The 19,638-nt window shown below is 47.5% G+C and overlaps 2 protein-coding genes across 4 annotated transcripts in view; one reads left to right on the plus strand and one right to left on the minus strand.

Annotated features, from left to right (window-relative positions):
* Positions 1-18,490, minus strand: part of SMARCD3 (SWI/SNF related, matrix associated, actin dependent regulator of chromatin, subfamily d, member 3) — a 77,658-nt gene extending 59,168 nt beyond the window's left edge. Inside the window, exons 1-2 of one of the 3 annotated variants that reach the window (XM_050970933.1) lie at positions 18,438-18,490; positions 15,301-15,490 (exon numbers count right to left, since the gene is read on the minus strand). The gene's annotated coding sequence lies outside the window, so the exon portion shown is untranslated. Of the gene's footprint in view, positions 1-15,300; positions 15,491-16,733; positions 17,656-18,437 lie in introns of those variants that run through there. The other 2 variants (XM_050970932.1, XM_050970931.1) reach the window with 2 other exon arrangements.
* Positions 17,486-18,721, plus strand: LOC127059171 (translation initiation factor IF-2-like). Its single transcript, XM_050970368.1, has one exon. It carries the CDS (start codon positions 17,486-17,488, stop codon positions 18,719-18,721), a length of 1,236 nt encoding a protein of 411 aa, XP_050826325.1.
* The last annotated feature ends 917 nt before the right edge of the window (positions 18,722-19,638 follow it).

Raw genomic sequence — 19,638 nt, forward strand, 5'->3', positions numbered from 1 at the left:
TGAACATGAACTGAAGTACCAGGCTGTTTCTCCTTCTTAAGCACTGTCAATAGATCGCTTCTGGCATACAGTGCTTACTCCAGTGACAAGGCCCCAAGTGCATGGCTGTGCACTGTACTGGCACCAGATACCAGCTGGTTCTGTTTGTGTAGTTCACAGTCAAGCAGTTCTTCCCACATAACCTGTTCTCTTCTGCTTCAACAATACCAATTTGCATCAGCAGCAAATTTCACTATTACATTGCCTATTTTTGTGCCATGGGCATTAGTGAAAATATTAAATGACACCAATCCCTAGAGAAATCCTGAAGAGACTGCAATGTCTTTTGTGTCTTCTTTACTGAGCTCCTTCCCTACTCTGCAGTTCTGCTTTACCTGTCTTCTGAGTCCCAGCCAAATTTTCAGATCACACTGTATCAAAGGCTTCACTCAAGAAGACACTGATTCCTTTGTGAGGAATCAATCTACTTATCTGAGAAAAAGTAGATTAGTAAACTTAGGCTGCTTTTTCATACCACACATACCCTTCTCATGCTCAGTTATTTTCTCTTTCAAAAATAATCCTTGAGCCTAGCATGGATTTAGGATGAAGCTAGTGCATCTGCCTAGAGTAGTCTTGCCCTTCTGTATTGTCAGAAAACCTACAGGATTTATTGTTTTTCAGGAGTCCATTACAGTTCATTTTGATTAATACTAGCAATGCTAGGAATTATATCCTGTTCTCACTGAAAACCATTTGAAAAGTGTCCATAGTTTTAGCAAATCAATAGTAAGTAAATATGGACTGAAGGCTGTATTCATAGGCAAAGCTGCTTAAGAATTGAGCACTAGGAGGCTGGAGAAAGGACAGAACCAAAGAAGGAAAAACAGAGCAGTCTTGGCATGGACTGTCTCATAAATCCAGCTCCCACTTCAGCTGAACTGGAAGGACAATTAACAGGGGAATACAATCATGTCTGCCTTAGAACATGATGGAACTGAGAGCAAGCAATAGTGGTGATCATAACAAAAACTGCATTGCCAGACAAGGCAGAATGTCTTTTAAAATTATTTTATTTGGCAGAATGATTACAACAATTACAGATTACTCCAAAAAGTCAAAGTTAATCTCAAACAGTACATCATTACACCAAACAATGGCTTTGGAAAAAAAAACAACAGCCAACAGTGGGAAATTGCAAATGTGACTTAGAGGCAATGTAGTAAAACATTATTATATGCCTGAAATTCTTAATAGGAACATAATTTGTATGTAATTTGTATGTAACATTACTGAAAAGTTATAAACAAGTAATAAAAACAAGTGGAAGGAAAATTACTACTATGGACTTCAAGATGGGTTTTACGTACAGGTTTTTTTTACCTCCTTCAAAGATCTAAAAGAGAGAAGCAAAATATTTGTAGATTAAATCCTCACACAAGAAGGTTTTGGAAAAGTTTCACAGCCAATCAGGAGAAAGGATAAAAAACTCAACTCAGCCTAAAATGTTAGACAGGAGATTTAAGCTGGAAAAGATCAAGCTGATGGAAGATAAATCCTGAGATGGAAGAACTGTGCTATGTGTGTAGGGCAGGTAGGATGGTTTGCTAATCCTTTCACCGCTGACTCACCCAGTACATAAATCCATGTATGAAATCACAGGACCATGAGCACAGCAGCTCGTGGCACAGGAACATGATTACAGCACTTGGGCTCCAGCTGGACAATGGGCTTTTGGCTAAGGCCTATCTGAGCAACTGAGCATTGCAGGAGTGGAAACGGCCTGGCTACAGCACAGCACAGCACAGCACAGCACAGCACAGGGGTTGTCTGCTCCTCTCCCTCAGCAGAGCACAGGCACAGCAGGCTGGCAGCTCCCAGCTCCCAGGCACAAGCTGCCTTTGGCTGGGGTCACCCGGCACCCAGTGCGCACCGCAGCGATCCCGGGAGAAAGCACCTCTGAGCGACCAGGCACACAAGTGCTGCCACAAGGTACTTGTTAAATCATCTTCCAAAGGCGCAGAAGCGTAAGTCTAATCATTCTGGCATTCAGAGCTTTTCAAAACGGAGTTTACGTTGGAGAACTTCCAGGAGAGGGATGTGTTTGTGCAGGGCCATTAAGTGGCAGAGGAAGAAGAGCTGAGTGTGTTGTACTTTGTGTCACCTTCTCTATCACAATCCTTCCCATTCTTGGGACTCACTAGTTTCTGGTTCCTGAGAGTATAAGGAGGTTCAGCTAAGAACAATGTCATCTCTGACCTTGACAGTTTGCAGATGAAGTTAGCGGATGGAAATAGAAGGAGCACAGTGGAATAGAGAACACCAGCCATCCCGACAGGCATGCCAGCTGTCTGGCTACACTTGTTTGGAATAGCCACCAAATTCCTACCCTCTGCACCCATCCTTGACACCTGTTTTCAGATCAATTTATACCCTGCCTGCAACTTGAAACCATAAAAATAACACACTTGTGGGGGATTTCAACTACCTTATTGTCTCTTGGGAAGTAACTATGCTTCTTCAAAGAGATTCCCTAGTGTTCTGATACATATATTAGAATACACAGCCAAGCTGATATATATACATATGATACAGCAACACCAAATGCTAACTATAAATATTATGCCAAATAATAATACATAAATATCTGCTAAGGTTATAGAGAGAAAGGCTTTCTAAATTGTTATTGTAAATCTGAGATACCATGAAAATTAAAACAGTATTTCTTTAAATCCTTTTAGTTCAGATCTTGGACATTAATCTCCAGTAGATTATTAGATTTTTTAGATTATTCACCTAATCTAAAAAAGCATGAAACAAACCTAAAAAATTAGTGAAAAGTTTATGTAATGGAAAGTTAATCACTAATATTCTGATAATAAGAAATACAGGGTACGCTAAGAAATATTCCAACACAAAAAAAGCTTGTCATATTTCTGTTCTTCAGAAAAGGTTCTTCTATCACATTACTTACTCCTTTTCTGCTGTGATTGATCTTTAGCAACTCTTCCACTTGGCTGATTTTATTTTGACAGTTACTCATTTTTTCTTATCTTCTGTTTCTCCACCTCCTTCTATTCAAGTCAATCCTTCCTCTCCCCAGTTCAAGCTCTTGCTATTGCACATCACAAAACTGCAATTCTGTCTCTTCTGAACTTGGCAAATACTTTTTTTTTTCCACACTGATTAAATCCTCTTGGAATGCCACAGACAAAAATTTGCTCTGAAATTGTCTATGTGCAGTACAGATACTGCATATAGATAAAGGCCCAATTCTGCATCCCTCTGCATCCCATCAGCCTTATGCATTTGCTGATTTTACCCTGCCTTGCATCCACTTTGCCATGCAACCCCAGGATGCCTTTTCTCTTCCACAGTGCTGCAAGGAGTCAACAGCTCCTTGTAAGAGATTATTTAATCAAAATCAGTTCCAGACCTGCATCCCTCTCCTGTTATGGCCTTATTGTAAGGCTTATGATCTTCCCTTATACTTCAACTCCATTTGTCTATCAAAAGATAAAACCTCTTGCCTGCCTGCAGAAACAAAAGGTCTCTGACATTTCAAACCAGACAAAGCCCTGAAGAAAACCCCCAGAAAATTACTGTTCTGTCTGGCAGCTGGTGAAGAATGGACCACAGATAACTCCAATAATTAATATTTCAGTTCTTGATCCTGTTGCAGTCTCCCTGTAGCAAAGCATCTGAGAGAGCAGGAACATGTGAAATGCTTTTTCTACCATTTGCCTGTGTCTGGAGGGCAGAAGGCCCTCAGTCTCTATCTTCAGACTGATGAAGCTGTGACACATTCTCCTGATTCCTGTAGCAACAGTGCCCTATCTGCTCCCAGACTGACAGCCCATCTCTCCCTCCTCCAGAAAGCTTCTGAACACCAACGCTGTTAGAGATGATCTCTTTGGTCCCTTTTCACCCTGAACATGCACTGAATTCCACGGTAACTGACACCTCACAGGACGGGAGTGCTGTGCAGCCTTTAGGACTCTTCAGGAAGGGCAGGCTGGGGGCTGAGGAGGAGGAGCTGCCCTTCAGCCAAGTGTGTGGCTGGAGCACTTAGAGCTCCATCTTGGGATGGACAGAGCATGAGCTGAGAGCTTGCAGACCAGAGTTAGGATCAGAGTTATCAGGTGGACCAGCATGTAGCACCATGGTAGGTGTCTGCTGCAGACCACCTGCTGGGGGAGAAATAGTGAGACCACAGACAGCAGGAAAAATCCCCTTGTCCACAGTCTCTGGTCTTCATGGAAGACTTCAACCACCCCAGTATCTGCTAAGGGCACAACAAAGCATGGCACAAGCAATCCATGAGGCTTCTGGGTCACACTGACCATGAACTCCTAACATGGGCAGCTGAGGAGCAGACAAAGAGAGGTGTTCTGCTGGGCATGGAAGAACTGGTCAGGAACGTGAAGGTCAGAGCAGCCTTGGCTAGACCATGACGTGATATTTCAGGAACATGAGAGGATGGACCAGGATAGAAAACAATCAATCAATTGGAAAGAAGAGAGTTCCAGGAGATCTGGTTGATTTTCAGAAATCACCTCCAAATTCAAGACTGGTTCATCCCACAGGCAGGAAATTAATCAAAAGCAGCAGGAAGCCTGCATGCATGAACAAGGAGCTCCTGACTGAGCTGAACCATTACAAGAGGCAGAAGCAGGGACAGGTGACCCAGAAGGAATACAGAGACAGTGTCCAAGCTTGCAGGGATGTAATCAGGATAACAAAAGTCCACCTGGACTTGAATCTAGGGAGGAACATGAAGGGAGGATAGAAAGGTTTTTACAAATATCTCAGCAGTAAAAGACAGGTGAGAATGTAGGCTTACTGGGGAGGGGATTTGCTGAGAATGAACACAGAAAAAGTTGAAGTATTGAATGCCTTCTTTGCATGTTTCTTTATTGGCAAGATTGGCTGTCAGGAATTCCAGGCTCCTAAGACCAGTCTGAAGCTAGGAAGACTTGATGTCAATGAAGGAAGACAAGATTAGGGAATGTTTGAACCAGATGGACAACAACACGATATACAACAGGTGAACAGGTTTTTACTTAGAAAAGATTGCCCAAAGAGCAAGTTCACTCCATCACTGCAGATATTCACAAGATCACTGAACTTGGTAGTCAGCAAATTGCTCAAGCTGACCCAGCTCTGAGATGGGAGGTCGGAACACACAATCTCAAGAGATCCTTTTAAACTTCAACCATTCTGTGATTTTATTATTCTACTCAGGAAAGACTTAAGCATGACAAGTAACTCAATCAACTTGCCCAATCAACATGTAGTGAATTTGTATGAGGAACCACAGCCTGGAGACTGGAGCTGAAACAAGGCAAGGACAAAACACCTGGAGTGCCTTTACCTGCAAGCATATATGCTAGTCCAGCAGCAGCGATTGAAAGTGGTTTTTTGCCTTAAAAGGTACATATTAGGGAGCAAAACAGTATGCTAATGAAGTTAAGTAATGCATTTCTGTTTTGCTATTCTTTAATGCAGGACTAGAAAGAAGCTACTGGAATAAAAAGCAGGCTGTTGATGAAAGAAACTAAACACTGCTTAGTAATACCTACACACAATACACAGAAATGCATTCAAAATGCTGCTCCTAGAATAATTTTCTCAGTTGATCACTTTGAAATTATCAATGTTCTATTAGTGCTTCTGCATCCCATGTCTCATATTTAAAAAAGATGAAAACATCAAACCATGCTTCAATCCTATTTCTGGTGCCAAATATGAGTTGGCTCCCTTAAAAAAGAATCACAGTGAGTTTAGAAGAACTGGTGCCTATCGTACATAATTTGCTTACTTTATTAGCAGTTTTTATGTGGTGGATCTAGAGCAGATAGGCCTGTCAGTGTCTCTGCACAATTCTCCTTTTAGACATCAGAAAGGGCTGCTGAGATGCAGACTTGTGAGAGCCGTGTCTCTCGGGCTGTTGTTTGAGTCCACTCTGGCTAGCCATGGACCCTGGCCCACAGGCTCTTACATGGACGAAAGCAAAGACAAGAAGTGCTCTTCTCCACGTGGGGATGGTGTCCTGTTTATTGGCTTGGGAAGGGACACCTCAGACTCGGGCGACCCCCAGGTAGGAAAGAGGTTGTCCCCTTTTCGCAGGGGACTTTTATACCCGAGGAATGGGGGCGGGGGAAGAGGACTGCAGACAATGGGGTACCACGGAGGAGGGGCAAGGGTAGGGACAACCAGGGGACAGACCACCAGGGGGTAAAGGGCAGAGGGGTGTATGAGGGAGAGACCATGTGATGGGAGAAGGGAATAACAATCCACGTGACACAACAAACTATTTTGCCCAATATAAGGACTACTCAGTGCAAATTTCAAATCACCCAGTGCAAAACAACAACTAAATAAACTATTTAGTGCAATACAACACAGACTCTTTGCATATACGTTGTTTCCTGTTTTTTCAGATCTGTCTGTCCACGCCTTTGAAAGAATCAACATCAAACATTCTCTGATGCCTCTCTGGATAGCAAAAATCCTACTTTCCTTATGGGGAGCTGCAAAGAACTCTTTAATGCTGGCAATTAGGAAGGAACTCCCCAGATGAAACAACACTGCATAATTAATCAGTTTTACACAGGGAGCAGGAACACTTCCAGTTCACTCCTCCTTGTCAGCTGCAGGATCGGAGCACCTGAATGTGCCCACAGCCTCTGCTCCAGGGAGGAGCAACGAGCTGGGAGCCTGCGCTGAGGAGCTCTGCACAAGCCCTCCTTGAGCACCCCTCCAGTCCGTTGCCATGGGAACAGATAGATGCCTTCCTGTTGCCAAGGAGACAGCCACTGGCTTTTGGAGATTGTGCCCAAAGCATTTCAGCATCTTTAAGACCATAAAGAGTTTTACACAGTCATAATCACCTCCCCCAGTTAAGCACATCAATCACTCTTCCATTCCTGTTTTCAGAATATGTTTTAAGCGTTTTGCTATAATATGTCAGATTATCCCTAATATCTGGTTTTGATATCAACACTTAAAATGACATTGTCAACCTACACACCTCTGCATGCCTGTCTTTTCTCCTGCTGTCCTGCTGCTCTTTCAATTCACTCTCACTGATCTAATGTGCACTAAAACAGATTCCTTCCTCTCCACAGGTTTCCTGTGGTCTAGAACTGCACTTCCAGAAAAGCTGGCTGGCAAAAGGCAGCGCCCATCTCTCCTCTGTCTTTGCCACTTGTTTTAGCCAGAACAGGTCTGTAAAATCAGCCGGCTCTGTGCACCGGCGGCCCTAGGCAGCGGCAGCAGCACACGGCAGACTCCTGCCAGCCAGGGCAGGAGCAGCTCCCGCAGCCCGGCTCAGCACGGACACGGTCCTGGCAGGTCCGCACTGCCCTGGAGCCATGCTCAGCACGGACACGGTCCTGGCAGGTCCGCACTGCCCTGGAGCCATGCTCAGCACGGACACGGTCCTGGCAGGTCCGCACTGCCCTGGAGCCATGCTCAGCACGGACACGGTCCTGGCAGGTCCGCACTGCCCTGGAGCCATGCTCAGCACGGACACGGTCCTGGCAGGTCCGCACTGCCCTGGAGCCAGGCTCAGCACGGACACGGTCCTGGCAGGTCCGCACTGCCCCGCTGCGGCCGCCTTGGCCAGGTCACCGCGGGGAGCTCCTGCAGCACGGGACCTGTGTGGAGGTGGGATCTGCACTGCAGCCATGCAGGAGGAGCAAGGCGGTTCCCTGGGCTGCAGGATGCAGTGCTGGTGCCACCCAATCCCGTTTCACATTCTCCCTCCTCCCTCACCCCAGCCTTTTCCCCATCCTTCTGAAAAGACTGCACTGATACTTAAGATTTGCAATTTTGGGAGGAGTGTCAACTGAAATAGGGGCCTCCTGCTCCATATACCTGATGTGGGGAAGGAGACCCTGCTAGGGTCTGAGCGGAAAGGATCAATGGACAGCATGTCTCATAATGGGCAAGCCTGGTGGCTTGGCGTTCCTGGCAGCAGAGGGACCCCTTCTCCACCCTTACGCCTCAGTTTACTGACTGAATGCACTGCAGTGCCCTAAGACTGAAGGGAAACATGGTCCACTTACTAATCAGAGAAGTACAGAATCACTTAGGTTGGAAAAGACCTTCAAGATCATCAAATACAACATACGTCCAGCACTGCCAAGTCCACCACTAAGCCATGTCCACAAGTGTCATGTCTACATGTCTTTTATCTTCCTGCCAGGAACGGTGACCCTGATACTTCCTTGAGAAGCCTGTGTTGGGGCTTCAGAACCCTTTCAGTAAATAAGTATTTCCCAACAACTTGAACCCGTTTGCCAGGCTGAGCCCCTTCCCAGCTCCCTCAGCCCTTCCTGGGGCTCCGTTCCCTTCCCAGCTCCACTCCCTGGACAAGCTCCAGTCCCTCCATGTCCTTCTTGTCGCGAGGGGCCCAGAGCTGCCCCCAGCACTGGAGGTGGCTCAGCAGGGCCAGCACAAGCACAAGCACTGCCCCGGGGCTGTGCCCACACCAGTCTGGTATAAGCCAGGTGCCCTTGGCTCCTGCCCACCTGGTGGCATCCAGGCTTACATTCAACTGAAAAAAAACCCCAATACCCAAAATACTTTGTACTAGTTTTAAGCCTGTCGCTTCATAATTTCATCACATGCCTGTATCTTCTATAAATTCTAAGTCCATTTGTGCTTTACCTTTCCTCAGTTGTGGCTGATGATCTCTAGCACTTTTACCTTCATATATCATTTCTCTAAAGAATTCACACATGCCTCCTCTGATGGAAATCTCTCCACCTCTCATATCCTAATCACTTTTTCTAGAATTCCTCTTGTTCTACTAGTCACTGCATCTTAAGGGATATGAAACTCCATTCTCTCTTCATGACACAGGAGAGCCACAGATTTATACAATATTACAACAGTAACTTCAGCTTCGTTAATTCATTTCCTGTAATATCTAACATCAAAGTTTTCATTTTAATCACTACTGTTAAGCTCGGGTTTACAGAGAACTCTCTATGAAGATGCCAAGATTTCTTTCCTGAGCTGAAAGAGATCATTTTAGCAATGATGTGGCTACATTAGCAGGTTTATTTTCTTTATGCACTTTACATATAAATTTATTCTGCCATATTATCATCCAGTTTTGAAACTCTTCCTCAATCCTAAGAGACAGATTTAGGTTCTGTTGCACCAAAAAATGTTGCATTATCATCTAATTTTGTTGCTTCATTACTTAGACCTTTGGAAATCATTCATCATACACTGAGCACCAATGGGGAACCAAAAAAGCACAGAAACACAACATTTATTCATCCTTCTACAGCCACCACCATCAGCAACTCCTGGTGTCCCAAGGATTGCTCTAATCCAGTTTAGACCTCTTGAAAGCCATGCCAGCAGTTTCCTAAAGGCTCATCAGTCAGTGGAAGTCAGCTCTTGGGCTTTGTTGCCATTATCCCTTGACTAACAGCCTAACAGTGTCTCTCTTTTTCTGTAGCCCTTTCCCCATTTACTTATTATCCCCTCTGCATGGAGAACCTCCTTGACTGCCTGACCTTAAAGAGGAAGAGATGTACTCTCACCTCGCACATACCCTTACATTCCTGGCAAAATTCACCAGCAAGTGCAAATTGCTGCCCCTGGGGAAGGACAACCCCAGGCATCAGGATGTGCTGGGGGTGACTCAGCCCAAGAGCAGTTTGTCAGACAAAAACCCTGAGTGGAACCCACAGGGCACTTGGGCTGCACTGGCCCCAGTGCCAGGAGGGGATCCTGCCCCTCACTGCAGCATGGTGAGGCCACAGCTGGAGTGCTGTGCCCAGCAAGAGAGACATGGACATACTGGGGAGTGCACAGAAGAGCCATGAAGATGACAAAGGGACTGGAGCATCTCTCCTGTGAGGAAAGGCCAGGAGTGCTGGTGCTGCTCAGTCTGGAGAAGGCTCATTAATGTATATAAATTCCTGATGGGACCGTGCAAAGGGGATGGATCCAGGCTCTTTTCAGGGGTGCCCAGTGACAGAATCTGATGCTACGGGCACAAACTGAAACACAAGATGTTCCCTTGGCACATCAACAAATAGTGTTTTACAGTGAGGGTGACAGGTTGCCCAGACGTTGTAGAGTCTCCCAGCTTGGAAATATTGAAAGGCTGTCTGGACATGGACCTGGGCAACCAGTTCTGCTTGATGACCTCCAGAGGGCCCTTCCAACCTCAACCATTGTATGAGTCACTGCTTTTTCTTACTGCTTATGAGGAGTTTTCTTTATTGACTATCTATTGCCCTTGTTAGCTTTTATATTCGTTGGAAACCTGGCTGAGAGCCATTTTCAAAACACTGAAATGCAATATGCTGACAAGCCCACTTTCATTTACGTAACGTATAAAAGAATTCTAATCCTACTAAAATAGGGACACAATGGAGAACAGAATAAGAACATAATAGACCCTTGGGGCACATGTGTTTTTCTCTACAGAAGACACGGTGACTCCTTACCTGCAGTGGCACACTTACACACCAAGTCTTCAAACAAAAGACAGGACTCCACTAATTACAACTTTGTGTGCAATTTACATAGTTAAAGATATTAATGGGTGAGGATGACTGCAGCACTTGACAGAAGCATTCACTTAGAAAATAAAATTTGAAGGAGTTATGAAGAGCTTGACAGAAGACATTACAGAGCACAGTATCAGTTCAGTACTGGCTTTTTATCACACTGCAGCCAGTGCTGGTCTCATCTCTAAGAGCATACAGCAGAATTATAACCGTAGAGATATAGAAAGACTACATACAAAGTAACCCTCTTATGGAGAGGAGCTGAAGCAGAGTGCCTGTTAATATTGCAGAGGAGGGGGGAAATATACAGAATAAAAATTGTCACTGTGATGAAAGGAGCACATTATCTTGTAACAAAAGAACTTGAGGATCACCAACAAAAATGGAGGACTGAGTTCAAAATGAATTGAATGTTTTTCATGAAAGATAGGCAGCCTGGGGCACTAACTGACATAGCACTTGCCAAGAGACATTGAAGATGCAAAAAGCAGTAACTAGATAAGGGGCATCCAGTTTTCTCAAACTTGTAAACCACTTGGCAAAGCCTGTATGTGCCAAATGCCCAGAAAACACAGGCCACCATTTACTTCAGAGGATGGTCGAGACTGAAAGTACCGGACAGTCCAGAGCAAAGTTATGACAGCAGATGCTTCTCAGGTGCCCCCTGTCTCAGAGCACACTGCCTTGGTCCCCTAGCTGGTCTGTGCACATCCCAGGGAGATCTATGCATAGATCTAGATCTATGCTGTTCTTAGCAGTCCACACTAGTTCACTTCCTTACCAAGATATGTCTGGACTACCAAGCACAAACCTGGCACAAAAATTACTTACAAACCACATACAGACACCATTGGACTAGAGACTTTGATTCATACAATAATGCTAAGTATTAAGAGAACAAGCAGAGGGGCTGGCATGGCCTTTAGAGCTTCAAATCCTTCCTTGCCCCAAGTCAGCCTTGATCTGCCAAAACCCTTCTTAACAGATATTTGTCCAAGTTCTTAAACCCTCCACTGGTAGGTCTACAAGCAGTATGTCACATTTAAATTTCCAGTGGTTAACCAGCTTGTCTTTGTGGAAGGTATAAGGCTCACAGTAAGGACCAATGGAAATCCATTAGTGCTCAGTAAAATATGGGTGTCATATCATCTAAAAGCTTCTTTTAGCATAAGATCCATTAACATTAAACAACCATGATCAGTGTGGATCAGCACCTGGCTTCATGGCTGGGGTTGGTGACTGGCTTCTCCAGTCATGGGATGCTCTTTGATGAATACAGATTACTAAGGAGAGATAGGATTCACCATCAGCCAGCTCCCTGAGGACCCTGGCATGTGTTTCATCAGGTCCCATGGACTTCTGTCTGTACCTGTTCCTCAGATGGTCTAGATCCTGATGTACTCCTACAGTGGGCAGGGCTTCATTCCCCCTGTCCCTACCATGACATTCAGGGACTCCAGAGATTTGGGAAGAGCAATTAAAAGTGAAAACTGAGCATGAAAAAAGTTGTTGAGTACCTCAGCCTTCTCCATTTTGATCATCACCAATTCTCCATCTCATTTATTGCAGGAACAGATCCTGGCCCATGAGGGCTGATGTCCCAGAAACAACCTGTGTCCTGGGCTAATCCCGCAGCACAGACAGCATGGATGGGGGGGATTATTCCTGTTTGCACTTGTCAGACCTCACCTGCGGTCCACAAGACAAACATGGATCTGTTGGAGGCCACAGAGATGCTCTGAGGGCTGAAGCCCCTCTGCTCTGGAGATGGGCTGAGAGAGACAAGAGAAAAGAAAAGGCTCCAGGGAGATTTTCTTGCAGCCTTCCAGTACTTAAATGGGACTTGTAAGAAAGACAGAGAGAGACCTTTTACCAAGGCCTATAAGACAGGACAAGGGACAACATTTTTAAACTGCTGTTTTAAAGAGGGCAGTTTTAGATTAGACCTAAGGAAGACATTTTTTACAATGAGGGAGGTGAAATGCTGGGATACAGCAAGGTGGTCTGTGAAGGCCCCTTCCAACCCATACCATTCCATCCCTCTGTGACCCTCAGTGAATGAGCTTTGTACTTTCTCCTGCCACTGCTAAGATTGGCCTCTGTCCACGCAGAGTGACCAGCCTGCCCGCCCATTCAGTTACTATGTGGGTACCCCTATGATCTCAAAGAAACAAACAATAATAAAACCCTTCAAGTAACCTTCCACTATGTCCTCTCTCTATCCTGAAAACGGAAAGCTTAAAAATCTGCAAGTAACATTTTAAAATCATTCCTCACTGGTCTCAGAGCTGCAAACACAGCTCTTCTGTTCTATGTAGACACCACCTTTTAACTGTAAATTCTGCCGTTGCCATGAATCATAGTATTTGCCAGGGGAAAATGACTGGTTTAATACTTTAAAATTAATACATTTATAAATTCTCAATACCATACTTTGTTGGGCCTCACAATTTCACCAAGTGCAGTCAAATTTCTTTCACATCATAGACTCATAAAACATTAAGGGGTTGGAGTGGACTTAAAAATCATCTGGTCCCAAGCCCCTCTGCCCTGACAGGGACACCTCCCACTGGACAAGGTCAGTCCAGGCCTTATCCAGCCCAGCTCTGAGCACTGCCAGGGTCGAGGCATCCACAACTTCCTGGACAACATGTGCCAGTGTCTAACTACCTTCATAGTAAAAATTTCTTCCTAATATCTAACCTAAATTTCCCCTCTTTCAATTGGTACCCATTACTCCTTTTCCTATTACTGCAGTTACTGACAAAGAACCCCTCTCCAGCTCCCCTGCAGCCCCTTCAGACACTTCCACATAACCTTCTCTTCTCCAGACTGAACAGCCCCAACTTTCTCCACAGGGGGGAAAGGGAGCCTGTCTCCACAGGGGAGTTGCTCATCAAAAGCATACTTGCAAACCAAAGGCCACATGCTGAAAAGTTAAGTTTACATGATTTCCCACTTCAATGCAATAGCTGTGCCTGTAAATCTAAAAATATTTAACTGGTAAATTGTTAAATATTTTTAGATTTACTGCAGTTTAGGATCTTGAAAGGAGCTGAACTACCTTTAAACAAGTAATTTTAAGAAATTTATTCACAGGCAGAGAGTAAGCGTGCCAAATTTGGGGGTGAAAAAGGTAAAAAATACAGTGTTGAATAGAATCTTACACCAACATTCTTGGAGCAGGCAAATTCTTCAGTCTAGCTAAGGCCTTCAAGCTAGCTAAGGCTAGTTCTGTTCAGGGAGAAATGCTTCTATCCCTTGCTTTGGGCACTGATCACAGACAGACAGACACCACCTGTTCTATACCAGTACAGAAAACAGAGAAAGCTACAGGACTGTAAGAGGCCAGGAAGGAAGGAAGGATAGGAAGTTTGTCTCTCAAACTCTGAAACTGGTGAATGCAGAGTTTTTTAAAAAAGTGGAGGGAAGACTAAAACAGCTTTCCATAAAATTAATGAGATTCTTGTCCAGCACAAAGCTGCCAGATATATTTGCTCTCAAATATATCCAGGTACAGAAACAACAGTGCCATTGTCACTTCCACATCTACTCAGTGAATATTGGAAACAACTGACAAGGGCACCTCAGGCTGTCAGTTCACACCTCACTTGATGACCTCTGAGGAAATGAAACACACCTCACTTTATAACCTCTGAGGAACATTCCCAGAACAAGACCTATTAGGCAGTGCTTGCATTATGAAAACACAATGTAGAGTGTGCACAGTGCCAACCTTGTGAGCTAGATGAAAAGGCAATAAATTGTAGATACCTGCTTGGTTCCATGTACCCAGGACATTTCTACATAAATGGAAAACCTGGATAACTCCCCTGGTATAACATCTGAACTCCTAATCCTTCACAGTTTAAATTAAGATCCATTCAATTCCTCCAGCTTCATCTTTCCAGAAAAGATAAGCTCGTGGAATGCTGTTCAATTCAAGGAGAGACCACCAAATTCTAGGTGTTAGCCCAAGCACTCTGCTTGGAAACCACTGTGGCAGCACTGCACTGGGCAAGGAGATAGTGCCCGGTGATAAAGAGAACGGAATGTTTACATTAACATCTTCAACAAAAAACTGAAGGAGTTTTCATACTCCACACAGGTGAGTGACCTGTGTAGGCTGTGAAAGGTGAGAAGTCACCAATCCCAGGGTGGAAAAAACAAAACTCCCCTACAGGCATGCTGTGTACTGGCTGGGAAAACAGACAGGTAGCTACAGGTGGATATTCACAGTGGATGCAACAAGAAGAATGTAACTAACGGTAGAAAATGAAGATGTGAGTGGCAGATTTGGACACCTTATCATGGAGATGACCAGTGCCCATCCAGGAACAGCAGGTACTGAAGAAGTCTTCCTAGATGGGAAGAGCTAATTTAAACCTGCACTGAGAAGCATGAGAACCCCACAGATCAATAACCACCGGACAAGAACTAATCATGTTTACTTGTGGCAAATGGAGTAATGAATTACTACAAAGAATACTTCTACTACTACTCCTCCTCTTAGCAAGTACATCCTCCAGTGTCACTTCCTCTGAGCCAGTCCACTCTGCCAGATCAGCATCTTCCTGGCAACACTAGCACAACTACCACAGAATTAACTGGCTATTCGAATGACCAGTTTATGTCAGCAGCAGCAAGCTGGCATCTTAGGATTTATTTCACAACATAGTATTTCCCATAAGCCCAAAGGCAAACATTTTCCATCCCCAGTCCAAAGCACAGACACATCCTTCCTGACTAAAACAGGTCACAAAGAGCTAAAACCTACCTGTGTTAGGCAAGGCAGCTGAACACCTGGAGTCACATCTGTGTAGACCAAGAGGAAGCAAGAAACTTATCCTGTGGGTGGAGCAGGAGACCAGATATTATGTCATGATGAATTAGCAGGAGATGTTCTCCTTGACCTTAAGCAGGAACAGCTCTAATACAGCAGGCTGAGGATGCATTTGGATCCAGCTCTAAAAAGAAAAAGTACATACTGGGTGAGAGGGAAATAACATACAATAAAAATAACATTTCCTAGAACAGCATAAACCCATGTGACACTTCATAAGCAGCGCAACTTGCGGAAAAAGAGAGGGGGGAGAAGAGCTAGAAAGTGAAGATGAGACTGACACAGCATTTTGGGACTTGTCTGGAGACTGTGCACATAGGTGCACGACCAGGCTGCCAGGACAGCAGTTTTGCCCAGGCACTGGCCCATTCATGTAGGCTCTTCAGTTTCCCCACGAGACTCAGCCTGTATTTGTGGAGTCTGGAAAGAACACAAAGGTTACTCCATGCCTATAACCTGGCAACCTATTGAGGAGGCTCTGATAAGAACCACATGGTGGGTAGGATTGGAGTGGACCCCTGGAATTTGCCTGTCCCAAGAAGCAAGAATATTGTCTCATACAGATGTTCTCAACCTTGGGAAAGCAGGCCAGTTTAGGAACATTAACCAAGTCAGCTTGCTTTCATCCTTAAAAAAATAAATTCCTTAAAGAACTCAAAATCCACTCCTACCAGAACACTCCAGCACTTTATCAGGCACCCTTTAGCTGCCTGAGTAGGTTAAGGAGAGTGTGGCAGACTGGAATAATTAATGATCCTACAGATTTAGGGCATAGTCAGGCAGCTTCAGTGTCTGCATGCTATGATAGCTCCCAAAGAAGACAAACCAGGCTAAGAAGGAAAAGGGACCTGTTCCATGGGAAGAGCTGAGGCAGCTGCACCTGCACATTCGAAGCTGTGCACAGCAGGTCCTGACAGCTCTGTAGTGTAGCTGATGAAGAAAAGCAGCATTACAGCAGAACAGGTGTGAGCACCAGCACACAAAGCATTCTCAAGCATAAGCTCCCACCTAGACATGCAAATAGAAATCATGTCTAAAGAAGGGATAGCCAAGAAAGGGAAGTATGAGTGTTGCAGTGCCAGCCTGGGCAGTGCCTGGCAGCATGAGCAGACTGGATAACTCCACCAGGGACAAGACTCTGGATCTACTGGGGTCAAGAAATAGGAAGAACAAAGGACAAAAAGAAGATAATGGTGAATTCTGCTGAAACAGAGCTGTAGTCAAGGAAGGACAGAGCCCACGCTGGGGCTGAGGCAAGCACTGCAGTGGAGGCAGCACAAGTGAGAAGGGACAGTGCATGAGGTACAGAAAGGAACATTACTGCAGCACTGAGGAGAAGGAGGAGAGCAAAGGCTGACTGTCCTCACCCTGCCTTACGGGCAAGGCCGAGCCGCAAGTTCCTCCTCACAGAGAGCTCAGCTCGTTTGGTTGGTGGTGTCCCCATGGAAAACAGCAGATCATTGATTGCTCCTGAGACAACACCAAGGAACTGGTTATTTTTAGGAGCTGCAGGACTTCCTTGGATGCATGGTAGGGTGAAGTCAGTCCCTCCAAGAAGGGCAATGCTAACAGCACCACTCTCCCAGATGATGCCCAGGTAAATGACTTTGCTTGCTCCTCAGTCCCCCATTTCAATTCTACCTCAGTTTCTCCCAGCAGCAGCTTGCACACAGGGATCCTCCACAGGCCACGGTGATGGAGGGAACGGAGAAGAGTTCAGGCCTCAGGGAAAAGGAGGGAGGGAAGGAGCAGCAGTCTCCAGCAGCAAACTCCTGGTGCCAAAGGGAGATGGTTTGCATGTGTGGGAAGCCAGAAGGCCACACAGAGCATCAGTCTCCCACGGACATGGATCTGTTAGTCCTGAGAGAGTATCTTGGACCATGTATCTCCCTCTGAAGACAGAACTGAAGAGGCATCTTAGAGGCAGCAAGTCAAATACTCTCTCTCAAAAGCTGCCATCTCCTGTGTGAAGGCTGGTTGTTCCTGGAGCACCAGAGACAGCAGTCAGTTAGATGCAGGGCAGCGCTGGGCTGTCTCCAGGACAGGGTATTAAGAAGAGGACTCTCCTCTCCAGATGCATGGACCATGTCAGGGCAGGATGGGCAAATCCAGAAGAGCGATGGTGTCTCCCTCGGTAAAGTCAGTCCCTGCTGAAGGAGACCCTCCTGCAGCCCGCATTCGAGAGCGGTATACGAGCACTGGGCTCCCCCTTTCTGCCTGCCGCTCCAAGCGAGCCGAGCTCCTGCCAGGCAGCAAAGCCGCGGGGCTCGGAGGGGACGCGGGGCCCGCGCTGGGACAGCCGGCGGGGGCTGCACCGCCTAAAGCCGAGTCCGCGGGCAAGATCAGAGAGTGCGACAGCCGCCAGGCTGCTCCAGCCGTGGCTCCACGAGCGAGCGGCGGCGGAGGCGGGCGGCACCGCCGGGCGGTACCGGCGGCGCAGGGGTCCGCCCGAACTCCACCAGGCTCCCGGCCGGGCGAGCCCTGCGGGCAGAGCCCGCGCGGGAGCAGCAGCGGCGCTGCCCGGGGTCCGTGCCCGGCCCGGGGGCACCGCCGGCGTGGGCGCCTCGCAGCTGCCCGGGGCCGGGCCGGGCCGGGCCGGGGCCCGCGCGGCGCTCACCGTCCCGTCCATGCTCCGCTCCCGCCGCGGCCGTCCGCGTGCGGAGCGCCTGCGCGGCGCTGCGGAGAGCGGCCAGGGACCGTCGGTAAAGTGCATCTCGCCCGCCGCGCCGGGGGAGAGGGTCCCGCACAGGGAGCCCGGCCCCGGCCGCGCTGCTGCGACGGGAGGGCGGCGCAGCCACAGCCCCTGCCCCGCTCCCAGCCCGGCGGGGGCGGCGCGGCACGGAGCTCCTCCCGGGGACAGGTGGGTGCGGCGCCCACGCCCTCCCAGCCCCACGGGCCGCCTCGACGGAGCCCGAGAGAGGGACGGAGCGGCTTTAGGTCCGCCGCGGCCGCCACCGCCCCCAGCCCCGCCGCCCCAGCCACCCCCTTCTCTCCCCACCAGCGCCCCTACCACCGCCGGAGTCCCCTTACTGTGGCAGCCCCCAGCCCCGCACTCAGCGCCCCGCACTCACCGCCGCCCCCTGCCGCCCCCGCCGCCGCAGCCCCGGCGCTCTCGCAGCCCTCTGGCCGCCGCCGCAGCCTCCGCACGCTCCCCAGCGCCGCCTGCCGGCCCCGCTCTGCATCACCCCCAGCCGCGGGGCCCGACGCAGAGCCCCCGCCCCGCCCGGCCCGGCCCGGCCCGGCCCGGCCCCAGCGCCGCCCGCCCGAGAGCAGCACGGTCGGGAGCGCTTCCGACGGGTACCTAGCGGGTCTCGCACCCACAGCGAACGGGCCGGGGTTCACAGGGAGGCAATGAGAATTCCAGTGGCGATGGAGACGGGAGGAGCAGATGAGAGAGCAAACAGGCCAGGGGAGCTCTGAGGCACGTCCAGTCCTTCAGACTCAGAACCCAGAGCCCAGAGCTGCAATCCATAATCCGCACGCTTTTCCTTGTGTCAAGGAGCTGGTGGCTCCCGGGAGGGTGAAGATTAGGGCACTGGGCCTGTTAGGCTACGGGTCTGAGGTGTGGTGTCAGGAAAAAGAAAATTGCTTCTTAAACATCCAGGGGGAGATCTCTGCGACACGCACTTTGACAGAGCGATTAGAAGGAACCCTCGCTGTCATTTGCTAAAACCCTGCAGTCCATGGGGATGAGGGAAGTTTGGACAGAATGAGCACTGACAGTGAATGCTTTTGAGTAATGCTCCAAGGAGCTGTGAGGAGCACACAAGGAGCTCGCTCCAAGGAGCAGTGAAAGGACTGAGCTCCACCTGCAAGGAGCCAAGCAAACCTGACAGCTTCACATGCTCAAAAACAGTGTAAGTCTAAAAGATGAAGTAAAATATTGTAAAGATCACAAGGTGGATTTAAGTCTTGGTGGGTGTTTTTAAGGAGGGACTGTACACATGCTTTTGGCTTTTTCACTACATTTTCTGTGTCACATTTTCAAGCTTTTTCCTATGGTTATTTGTACCAGCAAAACACTGTTGCAAATGCAAAATGAAATTCTGTGGTACCTGTCACCAGAAAATTTCCCCCTTTGAGAATCCAAGAGCAATAGTTCAGCATGCATGCTGGGAAGATAAGGTAAGTGTCTAGTACATGCAGAAAAGAGTTCACAATGGGACAGGGTGACTGCCTTGGCTGAAGTACAGGTCTGGGGAGTGGTGAGCCCTGGGACAGGGGGGCATGAAAGCATCTGGTATAGTGGGGTTCAGGCCAAGACTCCTGGCT

This window comes from Serinus canaria, chromosome 2 (assembly GCF_022539315.1).
Source record: "Serinus canaria isolate serCan28SL12 chromosome 2, serCan2020, whole genome shotgun sequence".
Lineage (NCBI taxonomy): Eukaryota > Metazoa > Chordata > Aves > Passeriformes > Fringillidae > Serinus > Serinus canaria.

Bases quoted from the DNA above. Each gene is read 5' to 3' on its own strand.
- LOC127059171 (XM_050970368.1), top strand. From the start codon at position 17,486: ATGGTGTCTCCCTCGGTAAAGTCAGTCCCTGCTGAAGGAGACCCTCCT.